The following is a 26,883-nucleotide window of genomic DNA, read 5'->3' on the forward strand; positions in this document are numbered from 1 at the left end:
GCAAGCCCCACCCAAGAAGAGGCTGAGCTGAGACATGCCTATCTTTGCCCTACTGGTGGTCTTTCTCTACCCGCCCTGGTAGCTGAAGACAAAGGTCATAATCTCTTGGGAGCATGATGCCCCTGCCCACTGCCTGAGAAACTTGAATACTTAACCGAGTGTCCCTAGGGCAAGTTTGCATCTTCCCTGTAGGACTGCAGCTGATGTGCTCTTGAAAGTGCCACCTCCTGGGTGGAGGCCAACCAACACAAAACCAGTGCACTAAACAAAAACAACCAAGGACCCTCACAGGGTCCACTTCACTCCCCTGCTACCTCCACCAAAGCAAGTGATGGTATCCATGGCTGCAAGACCTGAAGCTGGATCACATCACAGGACTTTTTGCAGACACTCTCCAGTACCAGCCCGGAGCCTGGGAGCTCTGCAGAGTTGCTAGACCCAGAAGGGCAAAAACAATCACTACAGTTCAGCTCTCAGGAAGCCCCATTCCTAGGGGAAAGGGAGAACACCACATCAAGGGAGCACACTATGGGACAAAATATTCTGAACAGCAGCCTTTGAATCCAAGATCTTTCCTCTGACATAGTCTGCCCAAATGAAAAGGACCAGAAAAACAATTCTGGTAATATGACAAAACCAGGTTATTTAACATTCCCAGAAAACTCATACCAGTTCTCCAGCAATGGATCCAAAATGAGATGAAATCTCTGAATTGACAGTTTAGAAGGATGATTATTAAGTTAATCAAGGAGGCACCTGAGAAAGGTGAAGTCCCACTTAAAGAAAAAAAAAACTGATACAGAAGAAAATTCTTCAGTGAAATAGATAGCATAAATAAAAAATGATCACAACTTTTGGAAATCAGGGACACACTTAGAGAAATGCAAAATGCACTGGAATGTCTCAGCAATAAAATCAAACAAGCAGAAGAAAGAACTTTAGAGCTTGAAGACCAGGCTTAAAAAATTAACCCAATCAATCAGAGACAAAGAAAAAATAATTTTAAAAAATGAGCAAAGACTCCAAGAAGTTTGGGACTATGTGAAATGTCTAAACTTAAGAATAATTGGTGTTCCCAAGGAAGTAGAGAAATCTAAAAGCTTGGAAAATGTATTTGAGGGTATAAAATGTCCCTGGCCTTGCTAGAGATCTAGACATCCAAATACAAGAAGCTCAAAGAACACCTGGGAAACTTGTCACAAAAAGATCATTGCCTAGGCACATGGTCACCAGGTTATCTAAAGTCAAGATGAAGGAAAGAATCTTAAGAACTGAGGAAAAAGCATCAGGTAATATAAAGGAAAACCTATCAGATTAACAGCAGATTTCTCATCAGAAACCTTACAAGCTAGAAGGGATTGAGGTCCCATTTTTAGCCTTCTTAAAAAAATCATCAGCTGGGCACGGTGGCTCATGCCTGTAATCCCAGCACTTTGGGAGGCTGAGGTGGGTGGATCACGAGGTCAGGAGTTTGACACCAGCCTGACCAATATGGTGAAACCCCGTCTCTACTAAAAATACAAGTTAGCCAGGCCTGGTGGCATGCGCCTGTACTCCCAGCTACTTGGGAGGCTGAGACAGGATAATCGCTTGAACCCAGGAGGCAGAGGTTGCAGGAGCTGAGATCACACCATTGCACTCCAGCCTGGGCAACAGAGTGAGACTCTGTCTAAAAAAAAAAAATTATCAGCCAAGAATTTTGTATGCAGTGAAAGTAAGCTTTATAAATGAAGGAAATATATCGTCTTTTCCAGATAAACAAATGCTGAGATAATTCGCTACTACCAAGTCAGCACTACAAGAACTGTTAAAAGGAACTAAAATCTTGAAACAAATCCTTGAAGTACACCAAAATAGGACCTCCTTAAAGAATAAATCTCACGGGACCTATATACCAATAACACAATGAAAAATAACCAAAAGTATTCGAACAACAAATAACACAACGAATAGAATAATACTTCACATCTCAATACTAACATTGAATATAAATGGCCTAAATGCTCAACTTAAATGATACAGAATGGCAGAATGGACAATAATTCATCAAGTTTCTGCTGTCTTCAAGAGACTCACCTAACACATAAGGGCTCACATAAACTTAAGGTAAAGGGGTAGAAAATATTCCATGCAAATGGACACCAAAAGTGAGCAGGAATAGTTATTCTTACATTGAACAAAACAAACTTTAAAGCAACAGCAATTAAGACAAAGAGGAACACTATATAATGAAAAAAGGACTAGTCCAACAGGAAAATATCGCAATTCTAAATACATACGCACCTAACACTGGCGCTTCCAAATTTATAAAACAATTACTCCTAGACCTAAGAAACGAGATGGATGGCAACACAATAATAGTGGGGGAATTTAATACTCCATTAACAGCACTAGACAGGTCATTAAGACAGAAAGTCAAAAAAGAAACAATAAACTTAAAGTATACCCTACAACAAATGAACTTAACAGATTTTTACAGAACATTCTACTCAACAACTGTTCATCATTACATAGAACATTCTCCAAGACAGACCGTATGATAGGCCACAAAATAAGTCTCAGTAAATTTAAGAAAATTTAAATTGTATCAAGTACTCTCTCAGACCACAGTGGAATAAAATTGGAAATCAACTCCAAAAGGAACCCTCAAAACCATGCAACAACATGAAAATTCAATAACCTGCTACTGAGTGATCATTGGGTCAACAATGAAACCAAGATGGAAATTTAAAAATTCTTTGAACTGAACAATAACAGTGACACAACCTATCAAAACTTCTAGCATACAGCAAAGGCAGTGCTGAGAGGAAAGGTCGTAGAGTTAAATGCCTATATAAAGAAGTCCAAAAGAGTACAAATAGATAATCTAAGGTCACACCTCATGGAGCTGGAGAAACAAGAACAATCTAAACCCAAACCCAGCAGAAGAAAAGAAATAACCGAGACCAGAGCAGAACTAAATGAAATTGAAACAAACAAACAAACAGACGTACAAAAGATTAATGAAACAAAAAGCTGGTTCTTTGGAAAGATAAATAAAACTGATAGACCATTAGTGAGATTAGCCAAGAAGAGAGAAGATCCAAATAAGCTCAATTAGAAATGAAACGGGAGATATTACAACTGATAACGCAGAAATACAAAGGGTTATCGAGGCTGCTATAAACACCTTTACATGCATAAACTAGAAAACCAAGAGGAGATGGATACATTTGTGGAAATATACAATCCTTCAAGATTAAACCAGGAAGACATAGAATTTCTGAACAGACCAATAACAAGCAATTAGATTGAAATGGTAATAGAAAAAGAGCAAAAAAAAAAAAAAAAAAAAAAAAAAAAAAAAAAAAAAAAAAAAAAAAAAGCCAGGACCAGATGGATTCACAACTGAATTCTATCAGACATTCAAAGAAGAAATGGTACCAATCCTATTGACACTATTCCAAAATATAGAGAGAATCCTCCCTGAATCAGTCTATGAAGCCAGTATACCCTAATACCAAAACCAGGGAAGGACATAAGGAAAAAAGAAAACTATAGACTGATATCCCTGATGAACATAGATGCAAATATCCTCAACAAAATAGTAGCTAACTCAATCCAACAGGATATTAAAAAGATAATTCATCATGATCATACAGTTTTCATATCAGGGATGCAGGGATGGTTTAACATACATAAATCAATAAATGTGATACACCACATAAACAGAATTAAAAACAAAAATCACATGGTCATCTCAACAGATGCAGAAAAAGCATTTGACAAAATCCAGCATCAAAACCCTCAGCAAAATTGGCATAGAAGGGACATACCTTAAGGTAATAAAAGCCATCTATGACAAACTGACGGTCAACATTATACTGAACAGGGAAAAGTTGAAAGCATTCCCAGTGGGAACTGGAACAAGACAAGGATGCTCACTTTCACCACTTCTATTCAACAAAGTACTGGAAGTCCTAGCCAGAGCAATCAGACAAGAGAGAGAAATAAAGGGCACTCAATTAGGAAAAGAGGAAGTCAAATTGTCACTGTTTGCTGATGATATGATCTTATATCTAGAAATCCCTAAAGATTCATCCAAAAAGCTCCTAGAACTGGTAAATTTCAGCAGGGTTTCAGGATACAAAATTAATGAACCAAATAAGTAGCTCTACTATACACCAACAGTGACCAAGCCAAGAATCAAATCAAGAACTCAGTTCCTTTTACAACACCTGCAAAAAATTTAAACACCTAGGAATATACCTAACCAAGGATGTGAAAGACCTCTACAAGGAAAACCACAAAACACTGCTGAAAGAAATCATAAGTGACACACACACATACAAAACAAACATCCCTTGCTCATGGATGGGTACGATCAATATTGTGAAAATGAACAAGCCGCCAAAAACAATCTACAGATTCAATGCAATTCCCATCAGAATACCACCATTATCCTTCATAGAGGTAGAAAAAAAATCTTAAAATTCATATGGAACCAAAACAGAACCCACATAGCCAAAGCAAGATGAAGTAAAAAGAACAAATCTGGAGGCATCACATTACTCGACTCCAAACTATACTATAAGGCCATAGTCACCAAAGCAGCATGGTACTGGTATAAAAATAGACACATAGTCCAATGGATCAGAATAGAAAACCCAGAAAGAAAGCCAAATACAGCCAACTGATCTTTCATAAAGCAAACAAAAACACAAAGTGGGGAAAGCACATCCTATTCAACAAATGGTGCTGGAATAATTGGCAACCCACATATAGAAGAATGAAACTGGATCTTCATATCTCATCTTATATAAAAATCAACTCAAGATGAATCAAGACTTAAATCTAAGACCTGAAACCATAAAGATTCTGGAAGATAACATCAGAAATACCCTTCCAGATACTGGGTTAGGCAAAGAATTCATGACCAAGAACCCAAAAGTAAATGCAACAAAAGAAAGATAAATAGATGGGACCTAATTAAACAAAAAAGTTCAGCACAGCAGAAGAAATAATCAGCAGAGTAAACAGACAACCCACAGAGTGGGAGAACATTTTCGTAAACTATGCATCTGATAAAGGACTAATATCCAGAATCTACAAAGAACTCAAACAAATCAGCAAGAAAAACAACAACAACAAACAATTCCATTAAAAAAGTGGGCTAAGGACATGAATAGACAATTCTCAAAGGAGATATACAAATGGCCAACATAAGGAAAAATGCTCAGCATCATTAATTATCAGGGAAATGCAAATCAAAACCACAATGTGATACCACCTTACTCCTGCAAGAATGGCCATAAAAAAAAAAAAATAGATGTTGGCATGGATGCAATGAAAAGGGAACACTTTTACACTGTTTGTGGGAATGTAAACTAGTACAACCACTATGGAAAACAATATGGAGATTCCTTAAAGAACTAAAAGGAGATCTACTGTTTCATCCAGCAATCCCACTGCTAGGTATCTACCCAGAGGAAAATAAATCATTATACAAAAAAGAAACTTGCACATGCATGTTTATAGCAGCACAATTTACAATCACAAAAATATGGCACCAGTAAAAATGCCCATCAATCAACGAGTGGATAAAGAAAATGTGGCATATATATACCATGGAATACTATTCAGCCATAAAAAGGAACAAAATAATGGCATTTGCAGCAGCCTGGATGGAATTGGGGACTATTATTCTGTGTAAAGTAACTCAGGAATGAAAAACCAAACGTCGCACGTTCTCACTTATATGTGGGAGCTAAGCTATGAGGATGCAAAGGCATAAGAATGATACACTGGACTTGGGGACTCAGGGGAAAGGGTAGGGGTTGGTGAGGGATAACAGACTACACATTGGGTACAGTGTACACAGCTCAGGTGATGGGTACACCAAAATCTCAGAAATCACCACTAAAGAACTTATTCATGTAAAAAAACACAACCTGTTCCCCAAAAGCGATTGAAATACAAAAATAAATAAATAAATAATAAACACTCAGAAAAATAAAAAAATAGCCTCGTGTAACTACTGGCTAGAAAGGCACACCTCTAAATCTTAAGTTTTTTCTTTTCTAAAATGGGAGTAGGCATGTGCAGTGGCTCACATCTGTAATCCCAGCACTTTGTGAGGCCAAGGTGGAGCCCAAGAGTTCAAGAGCATCCTGACCTTCATGGGGAGACTCCTGACTCTACAAAAAGTAATAATAATAATAAAAAATAGCCAGGTGTGGTGGCACGTGTCTGTGGTCCCAGCTATTTAGGAGGCTGAAGCAGGAGGATGGCTTGAGCCCAGGAGCCTGAGCTGCAGTGAGTCGTGTTCTCACCACTTGCACTCCAGCTGGGGCGACAGAGCAAGACCCTATCCCAAAAATAAATAAATAAATACATACGTACGTACATACATAAATATAAAATCGGAGTAATAGTTCTAATCAAATTCTTGACCAAAGGATCAGATAATATATGTGAACTTTGAAAAACTAAAAAATACAAGTATTACTTTATGTAGATAACTATTCTATTATTGTTTTATACTCAACAATTTTTATCATTTTGAATCAGAGGAAAATGGAATAAGCAGCCTGAGAAAACTGAGTTCCCGATATCTGGTAGAGTTTTGAGGCTGTCTGGCAATAAAGAACAAAAATATCCCGGAGAGTTAGGCTAAATCATCCCTCAATTGCCTGCACAGACCTTCCCCGGGAGGTCCTCTTTGACTCCCTGGACTGAATTAATAGTCCTCTAGGTATAACCATGACACTTTTCATGCTGTATTGTAAAAAAGTGGTCTGTCTGCTCAACTTTACCCAAGAACAGGTGCCTTTGATCCCCGTGTTCTTCTGGTTGTCAACCGCTGGGAACACAGTATATCCTCAACCTGTATTTGTTGAATAATTTACTTGCACTGTATTCGTGAGGGTATGGTTCTTTGATAACTTAAGTAACTACTAACCCGTGGGAAACAGAACAACTCTTTAAAGACGACGTGGATGAATACTGGCTGTTGTAACTGCCCAGTTGGTGCATCTCGGATGCCAGGAGCCCGTCCAGTGCTGACCTCTTTCTTCTGCCCTTCCTTCCCGCCCCTCCAGTCTGAGGGATATAGAGGACCTCACAGTCACGAGGTCGCGACAGTCCGCGCCGTCGTGGAGACAAGCTGGACGCGGAGAGAGAACTACATTTCCCAGCTGACTCTCCTGCGCGCGCCCCTGCCTGCGCGCGGGGGGCGAGTGCACCGGGCGCTCGCTCCCTGCCGAGCGCTTGTCGCCGGCCGGAGCCTTTGCCAGGGGATGAGGTGGGAGGCGCTAGAAACCACTTAGCTACAGCCAACCGCCTAATGCAGCACTCGCTCGCTCCCCCCGCCAGCGGAAGCGCCCGCGGAGCACAATGCAGCACTAAGCCACGGTGGAGGCTGCAGCGCCACGGCCGCCGCAGCACCGGCTGGGGCTGGGAGGAGGTGGCCGTGGGGACCCCAGGGGCGCGGAGCGAGGGAAACGGACTCGGCGGCCGCGGCATGAGGAGCTGAGCCTTTCGGGCGAGGCGGGCTGACGGCAGCACCATGCAGGCGGCGGTGGCTGTGTCCGTGCCCTTCTTGCTGCTCTGCGCCCTGGGGACATGCCCCCCGGCGCGCTGCGGCCAGGCAGGTAAGTTAACCGCCCTCTGTGCCTTCGGGCCATACTATTTCCCGGGAATCTTTGGAGCCCTTAGGCGTATTGAAAAGGGGGCATTCCCATTTCCCGAGTGCGCGGGGAGATTTTTTTCTTTCTTTCCTTCTTTTTTTTTTTTTTTTTAATTCGGGAGGGTGGTGAGAAGTGAAGCAAAAATATATGTGTGGGGGCGCGCAGATGCACTAGAAGCCTTGGGTCAAAGCCTGTTTTTCTCCTTCTGAAGAGGAATGGGGAGAATGGGAAAGGGGTGCCTTGCTTCTGGGCCCCGCTCCTGGATGCTCTCGGATGAACTGGTCCAAGGCTCTCCAGCTGGTGTCTCTGCGTCCTTCTCAGATGGGTTCCGAGAGGGAGGGGGAGGTGGGGATTTTCGTACGGGAGACGTAGGACCGCAGGATGGAGGAGTGCGGGTCAGAGTCATTATTTTCGCCTTTTCTCTCCATTCCCTCCTTTCCCCCTTCCTGCCTGGAGGAGACGCCTCATTGATGGAGCTAGAGAAGAGGAAGGAAAACCGCTTCCTGGAGCGCCAGAGCATCGTGCCGCTGCGCCTCATCTACCGCTCGGGCGGTGAAGACGAAACTCGGCACGATGCACTCGACACGCGGGTACGGGGCGACCCCGGCGGCCGGCAGGTGAGAGGCTCGGTCCGGGAGGTGGTCCTCCGCGCCGCCTGGCCCACCCGAGACCCCACGATTGCGCTCGGTTGCCCTGGAGACCCCATGTCTTCTTGGGTGAAATGAGCTCAGTCCCGATGCGAGTCATGCATGGCGCTCCCTGTGCAAAAAAGAAGGGGAAAAGGGTACAAAAAATAACCAAAATAACCACAGGCCGAGGGCTTTGCCCGAGGGGAGTTTGTGCGGGGTGCCTTCAGCAGTGCGGTGACCTGAGAGAAGGGGCGGAGAGCCCTCTGACATCTGTCAAGCAAAAGCCAGGCTTGCATAGGGAGAAGGGAGGTAGTATTTGGGCAGGGTTTGAATCATCATTGTTGTTGTTTTACTCCTCAAAGAGACTTCGTAAGTGATTTAACCCAAGATTGACACTGTAGAAGAAGAAATTGGAAAAAAACAAGGCTAGACGTTCTTAAGAAACCCAAACTGTAAAAGCAAGCTGAACTTTAAGGTTCTATTCGCTCACCAGAGATATGCCCATTCACCTCTACCTTCTAGAAAAGGTGTCCTCCTCGCACTTTCTTTATTGGTAGCAGTTCTCTTGATTTAATTAGGGCTGTGCTGTTCGTTGAGCATTTATAAATTATGTTTTTAAAAATCTAGTTTTATCACTGTATCTGTGTTTAAATCAAGATCACACATTCACAGATATGCCTGAAAATTATTGTGAATTTATTGACAAATTTAAGTAAATACTTCTGGGTCTGTGTATTTTTTTCATTTCTTTTTTTTTTTTTTTTTTTTTTTTTGTTGAGATGGAGTCTCCCTCTGTCGCCCAGGCTGGAGCGCAGTGGCCAGATCTCAGCTCACTGCAAGCTCCGCCTCCCGGGTTTACGCCATTCTCCTGCTTCAGCCTCCCAAGTAGCTGGGACTACAGGCGCCCGCCACCTCGCCCGGCTAGTTTTTTTTTTTTGTATTTTTAGTAGAGACGGGGTTTCACCATGTTAGCCAGGATGGTCTCGATCTCCTGACCTTGTGATCCGCCCTTCTCTGCCTCCCAAAGTGCTGGGATTACAGGCTTGAGCCACTGCGGCCGGCCTGTGTATTTTTTTCATTTCTACACATCAGCTTATCAGGCAGTTCCACCGACCTGTAAGTACATATTAAGATAGGACTTGTTCGTGTACTTGAAAATTTTTGTAAACTTTACTGAAGCAAAGGCAAGCCAAACCTTTTCATATGTATACATATATTCATCAGTGCTTTAAGACGTATCTTGATGATGTGATAATTATACTAACTTATCTGTATGTGTGAAATAAGTAAAAATAGAAAATATTATTTAAATCTATATTTGTAGCCAAATAGTTGGTACTGTTAAAATTGTTAATAGAAGGTGGGAAATTAACTTAAAGGGCTACATAATATGCATCAAAGATTATTTTAGTAGAAAATCCCAATATTTTAAGCTTTTAATGAAGGATTCTTGTATGTGAATTAATGTTTGGTAAATGCCTATTTTCCTTTTCCATTTTGACTTGTTTCAATGGTAAAACTGAAGACGCAGGGGCCATAGTTTCCCTATGTCATCATATTTTGCAATCAATTAAGATTATTTCTGTGGAAGAATATTTTCACACCCATTTGCAACCTTTTATTATAAAAAATTTCAAACACACAAAAGAGTAGGATAAGTCAATGAACCTCCAGCCCCAACAATTAGCAACTCATGGCCAATCTTGTTTGGTCTATACCCTATTTTTTTTTTCTATTTTCTTTCCCTCCCTGTATTGTATTGAAGCAAATCATATCACTTCATTCATAAAAATTATAGGAATGTACCACTAAATGGTGGTATAAATAAATGCAACCATGTTATTGTATTTTCAAAAATTAAGAATAATTTCTTACTACTATCAAATATCCTGTTTTTCAGATTTCCAGTTCTTGTAAATATATATGTATATATATGTATGTATGTGTGTGAATGTTTATATGTGTGTGTTGTGTATATATATATATATAGAGAGAGAGAGAGTATATATTTAGAGTATATATTTAAGTTTGTCTGGACCAGGACCCAGATAATGTTTGTAGATTGCAATTAGTTTATTTATTTATTTTTTGTGACAGGGTCTCACTCTGTCACCCAGACGGGAGTGCAGTGGTGTGATTATGGCTCACAGCAGCCTTGACCTCTTGGGCCCAAGTGATCCTTCCACCTCAGCTTCCTGAGTAGCTTGGATTACAGGCGTGTGCCACCTTATCTGGCTAATTAAAATTTTTTTTGTGTGTGTAAAGATGGGATCTCACCATGTTGCACAGGCTGGCCTTGAACTCCTGGGCTCAAACCATCTGCCGGCCTTGGCCTCCCAAAGTGCTGGGATTACAGGTGTGAGTTGTGGGGCCTGGCCTGTTTTTTTGTTTTCTAAAAAGTCTTTTAATGTATGGTTTTTTTCCCCTCAATTTCTTTTTTTTCCCCTTGCAGTTTTTTTCAGTAAAGACATGGAGGCTTTCATCTTGTAGAGTTTCTCAGAGTCAAGATTTTGCTGTTGTAACCAGTGCTTTAAAACAATTGACAAAGACTTTCTAGGAGAAGAAGAGAGACTGAGGGAAATAGAGATACAGAAAAATAAAATGACAGGATTGAACCTGGAAACTCACAGAATCTCTGACTCATGCTGGAAATGTCTTTGGGTACCTCTTGCCTTTTCTGTGTTGGTGAAAGACCACCACTTTTGAAGAGTGGAGGAGGTCAGTCCTCCTTTTCTCCCCATTTATGGAGCACCACTTATGCAGTTTTTTGATTCACAGGACTCTTGACGTGGGGTGGAAGCTGTCTTGGGTTCATAGAGCTTCTACTTTCTATAGCAATAAACCTCACAATAGAGAAGAATGACTGGTTTTTGGTGAAGTATGAATGAATTGGTAGGATTTAGGTTTAACAGTAGGAATAGATTATTAATTCAAGTTAGAAATGAAAGCGATGATACCATCTTACAGTAATTATTACAAAACGTTATCCTAGTGCCTAGCACATAGTAAGGTAGACATAGTACATGTTGATGTCTCTATCACCTGGGAGCCACTGCAGTTTATCATGCTGCTTCAACTACAGGTGGAAATCATTGACAACTAGGACCAGATCTGACAGAATCGTAAAGACCTATTTATCTTAAGCCAACTTTTCCTACAGTTAGGAAACAGAGGAGTTTTCTTGCACTATTGGCATTTCTAGTTTCTCTAAGATCAATCATTGGATCGAAAAGCATAAGTTGATTTTTTATGGTCCTTGTTATTTCCCTAATACTTAAATAGATCTAATTTATGGCATTTTAATTTTAGAACCCCATAGATTTTTTTTTTTTTTTTGAGATGGAATCTTGCTCTGTCACCCAGGCTGAAGTGCAATGGCATGATCTCAGCTCATTGCAACCTCTACCTCTTGGATTCAAGTGATACTCCTATCTCATCCTTCTGAATAGCTGGGATGACAGGCGCCCACCACCATGCCCAGCTAATTTTTGTATTCTTAGTAGAGACAGAGTTTCACCATTTTGGCCAGGCTGGTCTAGAACTCCTGACCTCAGGTGATCCTCCCACCTCGGCATCCCAAAGTGCTGGGATTATAGGCATGAGCCACCATGCCTAGCCACCCATAGATATTTTTATCAACTTCCTTTCTACTTTATAAGTAAAATCAGGGTGATTTTCTGTGAACTCAAAAAGCTTATATACATTTGTTGATTTGTTTCTTTAAAAGACCTTTATTTATTTATTTATTTTATTTTTTTCTTTTGAGATGGAGTCTCTCTGTTGCCCAGGCTGGAGTGCAGTGGCACAATCTCAGCTCACTGCAAGGTCCACCTCCTTGGTTCAAGCGATTCTCCTGCCTCAGCCTCCCAAGTAGCTGGGACTATGGGCACGTGCCACCACACCTGGCTAATTTTTTTGTATTTTTAGTAGAGACAGGGTTTCACAGTGTTAGCCAGGATGGTCCCGATCTCCTGACCTTGTGATCTGCCCACTTTGGCCTCCCAAAGTGCTGGGATTACAGGCGTGAGCCACCACGCCTGGCCTAAAAGGCATTTATTTACTTGTGTTCCTACTCTGTACTAATTTTTATACAAGACTGTGGGCATTTAGAGATAAAAGACACAGTTTTGCTTTTAAGGAATTCTTAAAGATGTGGAAGATGAATGGGTGACTAAACAATTATACTTTGCCTTGTGATTTTCTGGAGGTGATCACAGAGGCTGGTGGAGGCAGAAAAGGCTAGTACTTAACCCAGGTGAGCAGTCAGGGTGGGCTCTCCGGGGAAGCCGTGTTTCGAGGGTGAGTTTGGAATTGCTACATTAAAAGGAAGGGTGAGCATATCCAACCAAAGAGGCAGTAAGTACATAGGTACATGGGAATCAGGATATGTTTTTGTTAATTGCAAATAGTAAAGAATTCAGGGACAGATAAGATAAAACAGGAAAGCAAAGAGTAGATGCTGCGGCACTTTCGTGACTTGCTGAGGAATTTGGGATTTGTCCTGAAGGCAGTCACAAGATTTCAGTTAGGAGAGGTAACTGACCAGATTCATGTTATTGTCAGATAATCCTAATTGTTAAAATGAATATTTTTAATTTCAAAGAGCACGTGACTGTAGCTGTGTACTTTAGTTCACTGGTAAATGTTCACATAATCTTTAAGATTCGTAAGTACTTAGTAAATATACTGAAAATAACTGTATAAATGAGTTAATATTTATAATGTGCTTAGAACAATGCTGGGCATAGAGTAAGCACTGTATGAGTCTTTGTTAAATAACATTAACCCCCTCAGGCTGCTTGAGTACTATTTAGATATTTTATGACATCACTTGAATGCAAAATGGTGCCTTAACTACCTGAGTTTAACATAGTCCCAGAAGTATGTTACAAATTACTCAATTTATATTTAACTAAGTGGAATCAAATAGTGGTAGAGATAGAAGAGATCTTATAGGTTATCTAACCTAATTCAGGAATTACTTTTCACTTGTTAAGAGAAAGCCATTGGCTGGGTGCGGTGGCCCATGCCTGTAATCCCAGCACTTTGGGAGGCTGAGGTAGGTGGATCATTTGAGGTCAGGATTCGAGACCAGCCTGGCCAATATGGTGAAACCCCACCTCGACTAAGAGTACAAAAATTAGCCCAGTGTGGTGATGGGCACCTATAGTCCCAAGGCTGAGGCACGAGAATCGCTTGAACCCGGGAGGCGGAGGTTCCAGTGAGCAGAGATGGTGCCACTGCACTCCAGCCTGGGTGACAGAGCAAGTCTTCATCTCAAAAAAAAAAAAAAAAAAAAGAAAATCAAGCCATTCACCAAGATGGATATGCTGATTACCCTGATCTGATCAGTATGCCCTGTATGCATCAAAACATCACTATGCACCCCATAAATATGTACAGTTGTTATATGTCCATTTTTTAAAAAGGTTAAAAATATGGAAATAGCAATGTATTGCTTAATGTTTCAGAAAGCTTGCAAGAACTACAATGATATAAACCATCTTAATTTTACTCTTAATGTGTCCTTGTTTCAATTTTCATCCCTAAATTGGGACAGAAAAATTTTGGAAGAAATTTTCATTGTAGTTCTGTTTAAATGCTGACAATTTGATTTGTTTTAAATAGTAATTCTGTTGATACAAGTACATATTGTAAATTATTTCTTTACTGTATGGTTACTTGAATGCATATACTTTATTTTTATCACAAGTGGGAAGATCAGCCCACTACTGAAAGCTTATTATGCCACAAAGTCCTAGAAATGGTAGTCAAAGTAATTATATTTGATTGTGGGTAGCCTTGCTATCTTCAAAGTTGTTTACCTAGTCTAAAGTAATTTCATTCCTGGAAAATAGCATTCAGCCCTAGAATATTCAAAATATTAAGAGTCTTTCTTCTGTCTTGAAATTATTTGTGCTGACAGAATTGTATGTTTGCAGATAAAAGGATAAAACTTATACTTTTACCTGGACTTCTGTGTAGGCAAGATATCACCCACTGAATCTTACTGATGGTTTGATGCTACTCATTGTTTGATACACATAATTGCTATTTTTTGGATAAACACCTTAATGATTCTTTTTTTGTCAACTAAGCATCACAGATTTACATCAAGGATAAGTTATTTTGTGGTTTATTTTGTTGTGTTTTCACCCCATACATTTTTAATACTTTGTTTTTTACCCAGTGATTATATATTTCTACAAGGAGCAAAATTTCTTTTTGTTGGAAGCCTCTGTGGTCAGTGGATAGATGGGCTACTTTTTTTCCTCTGGCTCTTTCCCTAGGAAGTGTTATAGCTTCCTAAGTAGTCAAGTGCCAAGGACATAGATCTACAGTTTGTCATAGTTTTGATAATGAGTAGCAAATGGGAAGAATGCAAGAAGGCAGCAAGATGGCAGCAAGATGGCAAGCAGTAGGTGTGCTCCATTTTTATCGATGTACTTATACATAATGCCTGTGCATGGATGAGCTGTACTTTACATTGTACTGTTTCCTTGAGGAGCACTGAGTCAGCTTGATGGTTAATTGTCTGCAGTACTGCTTCCCTGGCGGAAAATGGCTCCTAGGAATTACAACATTGGAAGTATTTTGCAAGGGTAGCACAAACATCTTGTTTTTTGTTTGTTTGTTTGTTTTAATATGCATTTGTTAAGTAAGTGGCTCAATATTGATAAGGTTTTGCCACCAATCAGAACTTTGTTCTACTGCTATAAATAGGAGACATTTCACAATGAATTTTTATTCTCCTACCAACCATCTTCTTTTCCAATTAAATAGTAAAAAAAGTAAAATTCAGAATTGTGGGAATTTCCCTTAGTCTTGTTTTTATGCTATGAAATTCCAATTTGTATGTGTATGTATTTTTGGTATCTTTAAAATTCTATCTAATGAGGTTATGGTGCACAGAAAGAATCAGTCTTTCATCACTTCTGTACAGCTACACATAGGAAACTAACTATGAATGACTCTAAGAGCTTATAGGTTGATAAAAAGTGTTCCTAGTTTTATTTGCTTTCTCATATTGCAAAGAATGCCAAGAGTTCTGCTGTCATTTTTAACAAATAGAATACCTTAGAAGAACATGGAGAGGCCTGCTTTTTTCTCACAACACACTGAGAACAGGAATCTGTAAGGTCAGTAGTATTCCCTAACTCCAGTGGGGCTAATTAGATAGGGTCACATTTATCATTAAGTAGCATGGATAAGTCCCAAAGGGAAAGAAGATAGATGTTCATAAAAGTGGGGCTGGGGGATGGAGCAGAAGAAAAGGTAGATAGTCCTTGAGGGGAATGGTGAGAAGGTGGCAGGAAAAGGAAATGATAAAAAGAGAAAAATACTTTTAATAGTGTCACTATATATGTTATATACTAAAATAGTTAAATATATGGTAACTTACATGGCTATCTTTTATGTGCCAAATACTTGATGTACATTAATTAATTGCATCCTCACAAAAATAATGTGTGACAGTAATACTTATCTGTAAAGTCACAAAGCTGATAGGGGATTTGAACCTAGGTATTTCAGCTCCACTGCACTGCCTATGTGCTTAACCACTACACTAAACTGGTCTTATGGAAGGGGGCCACCGACAATTCTTTAGATGCCATTCAGTGTCGCTGGAGTCAGATTTCTTACATTTACCCCGTTGGAACTATATATGACTTTCAGTGCCTGAAAAATATATATATATACATTTTAACGTTAGACAATAGGGAAGAAGCTTGCAGAGCACAACAGGAATGTTTCATTTTTATTGTCTTAAAAATGAAAATGGAATTTTTGAGGATATCTGACATTTAAATGGTGAAAAACACCTCTTGAAGGACATGTGTCCTGTTTGTTTGTAGATACGTACACTGTCTTTTACACTTGTTCATTGTAAATCACATATTAGTATTCAGCATCAACACCAAAATTGTATATGCTTTTTTGTGGTCAAAGTTTCATAAGTGAAAACATTAATTGCTAAGCAGGGATCCATATTCATATATTTTTCTCCAAAAGAAAAGATACAAAGTATGTTTTATGGCTTCATAGAACTAGTAGTGCTAGAGTCCCAAATGTGATATCATTCAGGTAAAAGAGATACGTAATCAATAATAACAAAAAATGATAGCTTCTGAGAACATGTAGTTGAATGTGTTTACTTTGATAATAAAAGTGCTAGCAAGCAAACATTGGGGGAAAGAGTTGAAAAAATAAGGATTAGTATTTATTAACTTAAATAAGTATAAACATTTATAAGTATAAATATATAATATGTACAAAATATAAATAATATGTAACTTTTTTTTGCCATGTGCCAGGCATTGTATTGAGTGATTTACATGCATTATCTCTCATTATGAGGTAGATACTGTTATACCCATTTGAAGATGAGGAAACTGAAGTTAATTAACTGCCTAAGGCTATACAGATAATAGGTGGTAGAAGTGGGAAAAGGATTCTCAAAATGTTAGACATCAACATAAAATAATCTTTTATAATCTTTACTACTTATTTGACATGTAGTTTCCCATTTATCTCTGTATTGCAACATACCTAACATTATTTCTTTAAGATACTCTTGGTCTTAGCTGGGCGCAGTGGCTCACGCCTATAATCCTAGCACTTTGGGAGGCTGAGGCGGGCGGATCACGAGGTCAGGAGATTGAGACCATCTTGGCTAACATGGTGAAACCCCGTCTCTACTAAAAATACAAAAAAATTAGCCGGGCAAGGTGGCGGGTGCCTATAGTCCCAGCTACTTGGGAGTCTGAGGCCAGAGAATGGCATGAACCCAGGAGGCAGAGTTTGCAGTGAGCCGAGATTGTGCCTCTGCACTCCAGCCTGGGTGACAAAGCGAGACTCTGTCTCAAAAAAAAAAAAAAAAAAAGATATTCTTGGTCTTGCCCAGGTCTCCTCCCTAGCTAATTTGCAGTTATTTTACATATAATTAAAATAGAATACTACATGCTGTATTTTAAAAAATAGAAATATTTTATATGAAAAATGATTTTAGACTTCTGGCTATCCTTTACTTTTGATTTTTATCATTAGAGTTCCTTTTAAAATAGAAGTTTGTTTTGTTTCCCCCAGGACAGACTGTTCTCTGTAACTTGATTTTGAAAATAAAATTGAAAGTGTTGTACCATGATCCAGAAATATCAGCAGTTCTAACTGGAAAGAGAAGGAATAAAGAACGTAAATCATTCTCCCCTACCCCTAAATATGCTTGTTATTTGCGTTGAAGAGATTTTCAGAATCATGTATCAGCAAGGTTAAATGAACATTTTTCTTCTCCTTTTTAAAAGTTAATTTTGTACTAGTGGATTTTAGCACTTAGCAATAATTGCCCTTTTGTTGCATTTTTTTGTCCCAAGTAAAGATCGTTAGATAACTCTTTGAGGATGAGAAATCGATGGTGCTTTTCTGCAGATAGGCCTTGAGAGCTGACATTTTGCAAGTGGTTTTAAAATTTCCTAGCTGAGGCAGAACTCCCGGTTGAGTTTTGTGAGACCACTTATTCTGCTTCATACTGCCCCATGTCTCTAGCTTTTAACTCTAGTTGGTCAATTTCTACTCTGCTTTTTCTTTCTTTTTTTTTTTTCCCAATTTGCCTTTTAAGTAGGTTTGTTTCGGAGGAATTGCCTTCATTTCCTCCACTAGTGAGGTTAGGGGATTTGAACCTAGACACTTCAAGGTTAGGATGCGGTTAGGGTGTTGGGGGTCAGGCTGTTACACACAATTTGCTGGTACACACAATTTGGTCATAGCTCAAGCTTCTTTCTCTGTATGGTTTATCTTTCTTTGGATTAAACAGCAAGATGCTACAGAAGGAGCTGCCACTTGACAGAACCTGGTTCTGCAGATTTCTTTGATTTCCCTAGTGGATTTTTAAAGCCTTTGGGAAATCCTGTTAGCGTTCTGTTGAGGAAACCAGCTGTGGCTCCTCAGCAGTCCTAAGTGGCAGTTGAGGTTACACATAGCTTGGTGGTATTAATCTAACACAGGCTGGAGAGGGAGCAAGGCAAGCAGTTACCTGAGGAATGATCTGGGATCATCAGATATGGTCAGGAACAGGCTGTAGGTAAAAGAATGGTGGCAGGTGAGGCTCAGGGAAATCAGAGAGCAAATTATCAAGGAAGATACTAGGCTGGTCAGGTCAGTATCCTTCTGGCTCAACTAGAAAGAGCTACCTGAAAAAGTCTAAAGCACTTTGTGAGTTTCTGGCTCCACTCTTGATCTGGGTCTTAGGTCTTTAAAGGGAAACTTGTGGTAGTTTTTTTTGTTTGTTTGTTTTGTTTTGTTTTTGTTTTGTTTTGTTTTAGTCAGTCTTGTTCTCACCCACACATGAGCTTTAAGTGTTCGGTTCCTCCTCCTTCCTTCTTCTTCCTTCCTATTCTTTGTGTGTGTGTGTGTTTTTCTTTTCTTTTCTTTTCTTTTTTATTATTCCTCCTCTTTCTTTCCCTTCTTGTCTTTCACCTCTTTCTTCTTCCTCTTGGTTGGTCTTTGTAAAGTTCTGCAGGCTAGTGAGAGAGTGCTTTAAGGGGCTCTACGCTTCTCCCCAGTTTACAGTTTAGACTTTAGACACTGTGCCTCACATGGATCAGGAGATGAGACCCAGTTAAATATTGATTTCCTAATTTATGCAGGAGTTTTTGATACTCTAAAAATCAGTTTGTACAAAATGAGCAACATCTTACTTTGAATAGCATGTGGTCTGTGTTAAATAAATGTGTGTTGTGTAAATGAAGAGTCTCTAAGTTAGACTTTGGAAAATTTGTTCTTACTGAGATGGATAATTTTGGTGTCATTGTTTGCCATAGATTGTGAATTTTCAAGGTTGGTATTAGCTGCAGCTTAAAAATACTTAGGAAGGCTTTCATGTGCCTTCCAGAAAAACTTGAAGTAAGTGTTTAATAAGGATGGGATTTTGAAAAACAGATATATTTATAAATTTACCAGTATGCTGAAGAACAAAGCCAATTATTTCTTAGGAAGAACTTTATTGACTTTGACAGAAACTTTAACATCATCAAAGGTGATGAAAGTTTTGGATATATATTGAGTAACAGACTGCTGGATTGAATGGTAGTTCTGTTGCAAGTTCTTTGAGAAATTTCCAAATTGCTTTCCACAGTGGCTGAATAAGTTCATTCCCACCAAGAGTGTATAAGTGTTCCCTTTTCTCCTTAGCCTCATCAGCATCTTTTTTTTTTTTTGACTTTTTAATAATAGCCATTCTGACTGATGTGAGATGGTATCTCATTGTGGTTTTGATTTGCATTTCTCTGATAATTAGTGATGTTGAGCATTTTTTTTTTCTTGTTGGCTGCTTGTATGTCTGCTTTTGAGGAGTGTCTGTGTCTTTTGCCCATGTTTTAATGGGATTATTTATTTTTTGCTTGTTGAATTAAGTTCCTTATAGATTCTGTATATTACACTTTTGTTGGATGCATCGTTTGCTAATATTTTGTTGAATTCTGTAAGTTATCTTTTTACTCTGTTGAGTTTCTTTTGCTATGCAGAAACGCTTGAGTTTAATTATGTCCTACTTGACAATTTTGTTTTTGTTGCAGTTGCTTTGAGGACTTGGTCATAAATTCTTTCTCAAGGCTGATTTCTGGAATGGTGTTCTCTAAATATTCTAAGATTCTTATAGTTTGAAGCATCTTGAGTTAATTTTTATATACAGTGAAAGTTAGGAGTCCAGTTTCATTATTCTGCATGTAACTAGCCAGCTATCCCAGCACTGTTTATTGAAGAGAGAGTTCTTTCCCCATGGCTTATTTTTGCCCACTTTGTTGAAGATCAGATGGCTGGAGGTATGCAGCTTTGTTTCTGGGCTCTCCATTCTGTTCCACTGGTCTATGTAAATAGCCAAAAGAAAATAAATCATGCTACCAAAAAGACACATGCACTTATGTTCATTGCACTATTCACAATAGCAAAGTTAGGGAATCAACCTAGGTGCTCATTCGCAGTGGACTGGATAAAGAAAATGTGGTACATAACATACCATGGAATACTATGCAGTGTTAAAAAGAATGGTATTATATCCTTTGCAGCCACGTGGCTGGAGACCATTATATTAAATGAATTAATACAGGAACAGAAAACCAAATACTATATATTCTCACTTATAAGTGAGAGCTAAACGTTGGATACTCATGGACGTCAAAATGGCAATGGCAGACACTGGGGACTAATAGGAAGGGAAGGAGAGGGGCAAAGGTTGAAAAACTAACTGCTGGGTACTATGCTCAGCATCTGCGTGATAGGGTCATTCATATACCAAATCCCAGCATCACTCAATATACCAGTCTAACAAACCTGCACATGTATCCCTTGAGTCTAAAATAAAAGTTGAAATTATAAAAAAAGATTATGCAAGTTTTGATTCAGGACTACAAAAATGTTCTCACTTTTTATGATCCTGTATAGCTGGTTTAGCTGTAAATAGTACATAGCTCTTTTTTTCTGAATTATTTCCTTGTGAAAGTACCGTCTAACTTGGACAGATATTGATTGATAAGAAGATAGGGGAAATTTAAGACATGTTCATTGCTTTCACCAAAGGTGAAGCCATTCTGGCTGGGTAACTGACTAGAGGGAAGACTATTTCAAACCACACTGTATAACAGTTTTCGCTGACTCTCAGAATCCTCTAAGGTTAAAAAAAAAAAAAAAAAAAAAAAAAAGGTGATGGGGGGAGGATATTGGTGCCAAGATACTAAGAATTTTCACTTAATTTAATTTCTGAGACAAGTTTAGCATGGTGTTCTTATAGTTCTTAATGATATTGAATAGACAACGTTCTCTCATAGTTAATGAGGGAAAATTACTATTTATTCATAACCAATTTAATATGAAATCTACTTGTGGTCTCTGATTAGTGTTTTGGGCATTTTCGTAAGTGTTTTGATTATGAAATGATGAATTTTGCAGTTATTGTAGGGTTATGGAATAAAAATTATTTTTAATTTAATTGCGCACAATAACATGGAATGAAGGCATGGACCCTCATCTTCATTTGTACTTCTTTCCATCATTGAGCACAGACAGAGCCTTGTACATAACAAGTGCTCAAAAAGCAAACGTTGACTGAATGAAAGTGTTGATGCCATGACTTATAGAGGCCCTGTTTCTTCATTAGTGCGCCCATACCCCCATCGTTACATCAGGTTTTCCCTGGACAATTGTTTCTTTTCTTTTTTCTTGGTCTCTTTCTTTCCGTATCCCTCAGTATAGGCTCTGTCCCTTTCCTGCAGCCTCTTTCCATTCTCCTGTGTACATAACCTTGCTCTGTTCTCATTCGGTATGACCCTTGGTTTATTTTGTATTTACCCCCACCCTATTGCTGTCAAGCGTCTCTTTCTTTTTCTTAGCAACTGAAGTAAAAACAAGTCTCTGAAAGGTTATTTACATTCAGTGTTGGGAGCCATCCCTGTAGCACATTGCTGGACTTAACTTATTTTGGGATTTAGAAAATGTGTTATAATTCAACATGCTTTTCATTTTGCTACTTACTTGTAAACCTATATTTTGTGAGGTTTTTCTTTTTCTCCATTCATTTGTTTCTGTTGTGCCCCTTGAATTGCTCTTCATTCATTCTCCTCTGTGGATGTGGATTTTAGTGTCCCTTCTGCCCCTTATTGCTGGAATAATCTCCTTCCTAAAATCATTTTCTTCATTGCTCATAATCCCCTGGATTTAAGCTTTAAATTATATGCTTAGTTTACCCTCTACATTTGCTGATCATGTCACTTCTCAGAGTCTTGGCAGTAATCCATTGCTACAGGATAGTGATCCATTGCTACATTGCTACAGGATTCATATTCAGTATAAAGGAACGACCAGACATTTTTATAGGTATCCTAAAAGCAAAACTTGCCTCATAGGCTTTGCATAAAGTTGTGCATGCTTTATATGTCCATTAAGGAGGGGATTGGGGCGCTGATAACTTGTGTGTTAGTAGAAGGTGTTCTTATGAAACAGATTGTAATGTTGGGCTTGCAACTGGTTATTCATATTCACTATTGTTTGTGCACTGCTTAGCACTGTGCCTGACACACAGTTGGTGCTCAGTACATATTTACGGTCTACTTTTGTTTCAATTTTCTGTCACCAAAAATGCAGGAAAAAAGTTCTGTGACCATTTGTTAGTGATTTTATGTACTTTTGAGATAGTTCCAATAGTTACAATATTTATTTTCTCTGGATTATTTAATGCTTTGCTTGGGATGGCGTGCAGAGGATCGTGGACATCATTCTACTTTTAGGGCTAAAGCCCTGAATTCTTTCTTCCTTTTCCTGCACATGTACTCCTCCTGGCCCAGCAGAGCCGCCTGTGTTAGTATGCCCGGGCTCTCATGGTGAATGTTTGAATTGAAATAGCTGTCCCTCTTGCTTCAAATCTGAGTCAGGATTTATTAGGAAAGGCAAGGCCTATTAGGAAAGGCAGGGCCATGATGACGAGGAGGAGGGAGACAGCCGAAGAAAATGACAGGAACTTGGACAATGATTGGCATACTGACATTCTACCATATAAAGTCGCCTTGCTGTCTTGAGGCCACTATAATCACTGTGACAAAATCATTCATGTCAGTTATAGCCCTGTGTCTCCCAACAAAAATAAACTCGAGCTATTTAACCTTTTTGTGTGATTTTATTCACCAGACTTTGTCATTCGCTGCCTGGAGCTGCATTTCCTTTAAGACAATGATGTATGTCTTCTGAGAGAGTGACATCTAGTATTTCTGATGGATTTGAATTCATGTGGCATATTCAGCCAAGGATTTCCCTTATTATTTATTTTTGGGGTTTGATTTTTTTAAGCTGTTTTTGAACTAAGGACAATATCCTCTTTTTTTTCCCTATAGCTAAGCCCCAGATATTTTGTCTAAAAATAAAAAAAAATTTTCTAGTTTTTATCTTACTTTTATGGACTAACAACTTAATCTAAAATATTCATATTATTTAATATGGATTAATTATGTTAATATAAATTTGTATGTAAATATAAAATATAAATAGATAATAAAATATACAAGTTTAAACATCTATTATATAAATTAATTGTAACATTGATTAATATGTTAATGTAAAATATTTATATTATTTCATAACTTTTTTATTTCTTCGGAGGTGGATGTTACCCATACTCCATGAAATCTTCATGCCTCTAAAAGATCTTCATATACTGGTTTAAATCAGAAAAATATACCAGTAGAGAACAGGCACGTTAGTATAATTAGCTTCTAGAATTTATATCTCAGTGTAGATGGAGGCTCTGAAAGTAGCTTTAAGACCAGATGAAAAAGTGAGGACTTGTGGTGGAGAGGCAGCCCCGCATTAAAAGATAAAGATCAAATACAGCTGTTGTGACTTTAGCTAACCTAATGTAATCCCACGAACAAAATAATTCCTATCTTACTTACATGTATTTTTATAAGAGGTTTATAAGAGTTTAATTCGCACAGTATAGAATTCACCCATTTAAAAATGGTATACAATTATCACCACTGTCAATTTTGAAACATTTTCATCACTTCAAAAAGAAACCTCATGCCCATTTTCCCTACTGCCTCCCACCTTCAGCCTGGGCAACCACTGATCTGCTTTCTGTCTCTACAGATTTACTTACTCTGGAGCTTTCATATAAATGGAATCATACACTATCCAGTCTTTCGTGACTGGCTTTTTTCACTTGTCATAATGTTTTCCAGTTTTATTCATGTTATAGCATGTATCAGTATTTCATTCCTGAATAATATTTCATTATGAATCCATTCATTTTGATGGACATTTGAGTTGTTTCCATTCTTTGGCTATTTAAAATAATGGTGCTGTGAACATGTGTGTAAAAAGTTCTTGTGTGGACATGTGGAAACACATACACATAAGTATCATAAAAAATACTTATCCTTATTACATGCAGTGGTATATGTTTCATTCTGTTCTGTTCTATTTCATTTTCTTTAAAACCCTGGCAATGGTGCACTCAAGTGATTTCAGAGTCCTTTCTATGATCTTACCCACAACTTTAAAAACTACCCTACAGGATTCCTCACAGGTAAGCTCAGTACCTGTGAGGCAGCCCTTTCTGTAGACATCTCTGACTAAAAAGGTTTTAGAAAGTTGAATCAAGATGTGCCTCCTTGTATGTTCTGTCTGTTACTTTTTGTTTCTTGTAGTTTTCCTGGCAATAATATTAGGGACATCTGGATGGTTGTGCTGCTTATCTGTTAGCTGTTATATGGTATAAGTGAAATTGACCATGTGAGGGTGCTTGTAAAAATTTCTTCAGTTTGTTTAACATAAAAAGCTTAAGTTTTGAAATAATTCAAACATACAAAATGGTAGATAGAATAATGTAACGGACACTCTTGTACTCACCACCTAGAATGAACAAAATTTAGTGTTAGTTTGTTTGTTTTGCAAGAAATAAACATTATAGATTCAGTTGATGCTCTCTTGCTATTGTGTTTTCCCCTTCCTTCTCAGAGGAAATCATTATCTTGCAATTAGTGTGCATCCTTTCCATCTTTGTTTTCTTTTCTCTTTTCATCTTTTTTTTTTTGAGACGGAGTTTCACTCTTGTTGCCCAAGCTAGAGTCCAATGGTGCCATCTCGGCTCACTGCAGCCTCCGCCCCCTGGGTTCAAGCAATTCTCCTGCCTCTCAGCCTCCCAAGTAGCTGGGATTACAGGCGTGTACCACCATGCCTGGCTAATTTTTTGTATTTTTAGTGGAAATGGGGTTTCACCATGTTAGCTAGGCTGGTCTCGAACTCCTGACCTCAGGTGATCTGCCCACTTCGGCCTCCCAAAGGGCTGGGATTACAGGTGTGAGCCACCGTGTCTGGTCTGTTTTTATACTTTCATACGTACATGTGTATCCATAACAATATGTTACTGTTTTGTATTTAAATGTATATCTTTGATAGCATATATATCCTTTTACCTCTCCTCAAAATTAAATTTTTTGATCTCTTATGATGATATAGGTAAAAGAATTGAGTTCATTTCTTTTTATTGCTGTCTGCCTTCCCATTTTATAAACCTATCATTTATTCATTTTCCCATTAATAGTATTTATAGCATATTTATTATGTTTCGCTGTGATAAACAGTGTGTACCATTTGACATACATATTTGACATTTGCATGAGTTTCTGTGGAGTATATATTTGGAAGTGAGATTGTTGATTCCTAGGGCTTGTACCTTGTCAGTTTCCCTGTATATTGCCAAATCAAATAGTGATATAGCAATTTACACTCCACTAGCATTGTATGCAAATTTATGTATATTCTCCTTTTCATCATTATTTGGAACCATAAGACTTTAAACGTTTTTTTTTTTTTGGAGACAGAGTTTCACTTTTGTCACCCAGGCTGGAGTGCAATGGCGCAATCTTGGCTCACTGCAAACTCTGCCTCCCAGGTTCAAGTGCTTCTCCTACCTCAGCCTCCTGAGTAGCTGGTATTGCAGGCACGCGCCACCACGCCCAGCTAATTTTTGTATTTTTAGTAGAGATGGGGTTTCACCATGTTGGCCAGGATGGTCTCAATCTCTTGACCTTGTGATCCGCCCACCTTGGCCTCCCAAAGTGCTGGGATTACAGGCGTGAACCACCGCGCCTGGCCGACTTTAAAGTTTTTAACAATATTATGGATATGAAATGGTATCTAGTTATTTTACTTTCCATTTTCCTGATGACTGATGAGATAAAGCACCTTTGGTGATCTCTATTTCCTCTTCTGACTGGCCTATTATACGTTCGCCATTTTTCAATTGGAATTTTTGTCTTTTTCTTGTCAATTTTTGGCATTTAAAAATATTCTGGATTATTCTCTATTATCTATATAGCAAATATTTATTAGTTTGTGGCTTATTTTTCATTCTTCTCATGGTATATTTGGTTTAACAGATTTAAATTTTTTATTTTATTCATATAGATCCTTTTCTTAATGATTCTTGGTCTGTCTGTGTATTACTTTATCACTGTGGAATTTACTGTAGTTTTAGAATATCTTAATTTTTCACAAAATAAATCTCAAATGTAGTTTTCTTTTTAAAAAAGCATTATAGAAACATGATTAAATGTTAAAGGACCTAGAATTAGACTCCATGGATTTACAGCCCACCTCTGCCACTAGCTCACTGTGTGAACTTGGCAAACACTTAACTTCTCTAATCCTGGGTTTTTACACCAATAAAATGTGAATAAGAATAGTACCCAGTTCATATGTTGTGAGGATTAAAAAAGATAATATACATAAAGCTGTAGCTGGGCATTTGGCATATAGTAAGAGCTCAATAAATGTTAGCTCCTATTTTTTTTTAGCTCCTATAATTATCTTTTCTTGGTATAAAACTGATACTCAATGTCTTATATATGCAAATCACTGGATTTCTCTGTTTTTGTAAGAGCTGTGATTTGTATCAAATGCTCCAGGATAGTAGAACAATTTGCTGTCTGGTGCTAGTTCTGGATCTAGCTTTGGTCTCACCAGACCTATGTTTCTGTGTTTCCAAAAACATAGCTACCAGATTAGAGGACAAGATGCTCCATTTTAATAGTCTGTTTTAATTT

At 38.4% G+C, this 26,883-nt stretch overlaps 1 protein-coding gene across 9 annotated transcripts in view; it reads left to right on the plus strand.

Moving 5' to 3' along the window:
- Nucleotides 1-7,223: 7,223 nt before the first annotated feature.
- Nucleotides 7,224-26,883, plus strand: part of ADAM22 (ADAM metallopeptidase domain 22) — a 253,989-nt gene continuing 234,329 nt past the window's right edge. For 4 of the 9 annotated variants that reach the window (XM_030933154.1, XM_010370658.2, XM_010370659.2 and 1 more), the window contains exons 1-2: nucleotides 7,224-7,631; nucleotides 8,124-8,284. In XM_030933154.1, the coding sequence (XP_030789014.1) occupies nucleotides 7,547-7,631; nucleotides 8,124-8,284 (246 nt within the window). In that variant the 5' untranslated portion in view covers nucleotides 7,224-7,546. Of the gene's footprint in view, nucleotides 7,632-7,882; nucleotides 8,285-26,883 lie in introns of those variants that run through there. The other 5 variants (XM_030933152.1, XM_030933153.1, XM_030933157.1 and 2 more) reach the window with 2 other exon arrangements.

Source organism: Rhinopithecus roxellana, chromosome 6, assembly GCF_007565055.1.
Source record: "Rhinopithecus roxellana isolate Shanxi Qingling chromosome 6, ASM756505v1, whole genome shotgun sequence".
NCBI classification, from domain to species: Eukaryota; Metazoa; Chordata; class Mammalia; order Primates; family Cercopithecidae; genus Rhinopithecus; species Rhinopithecus roxellana.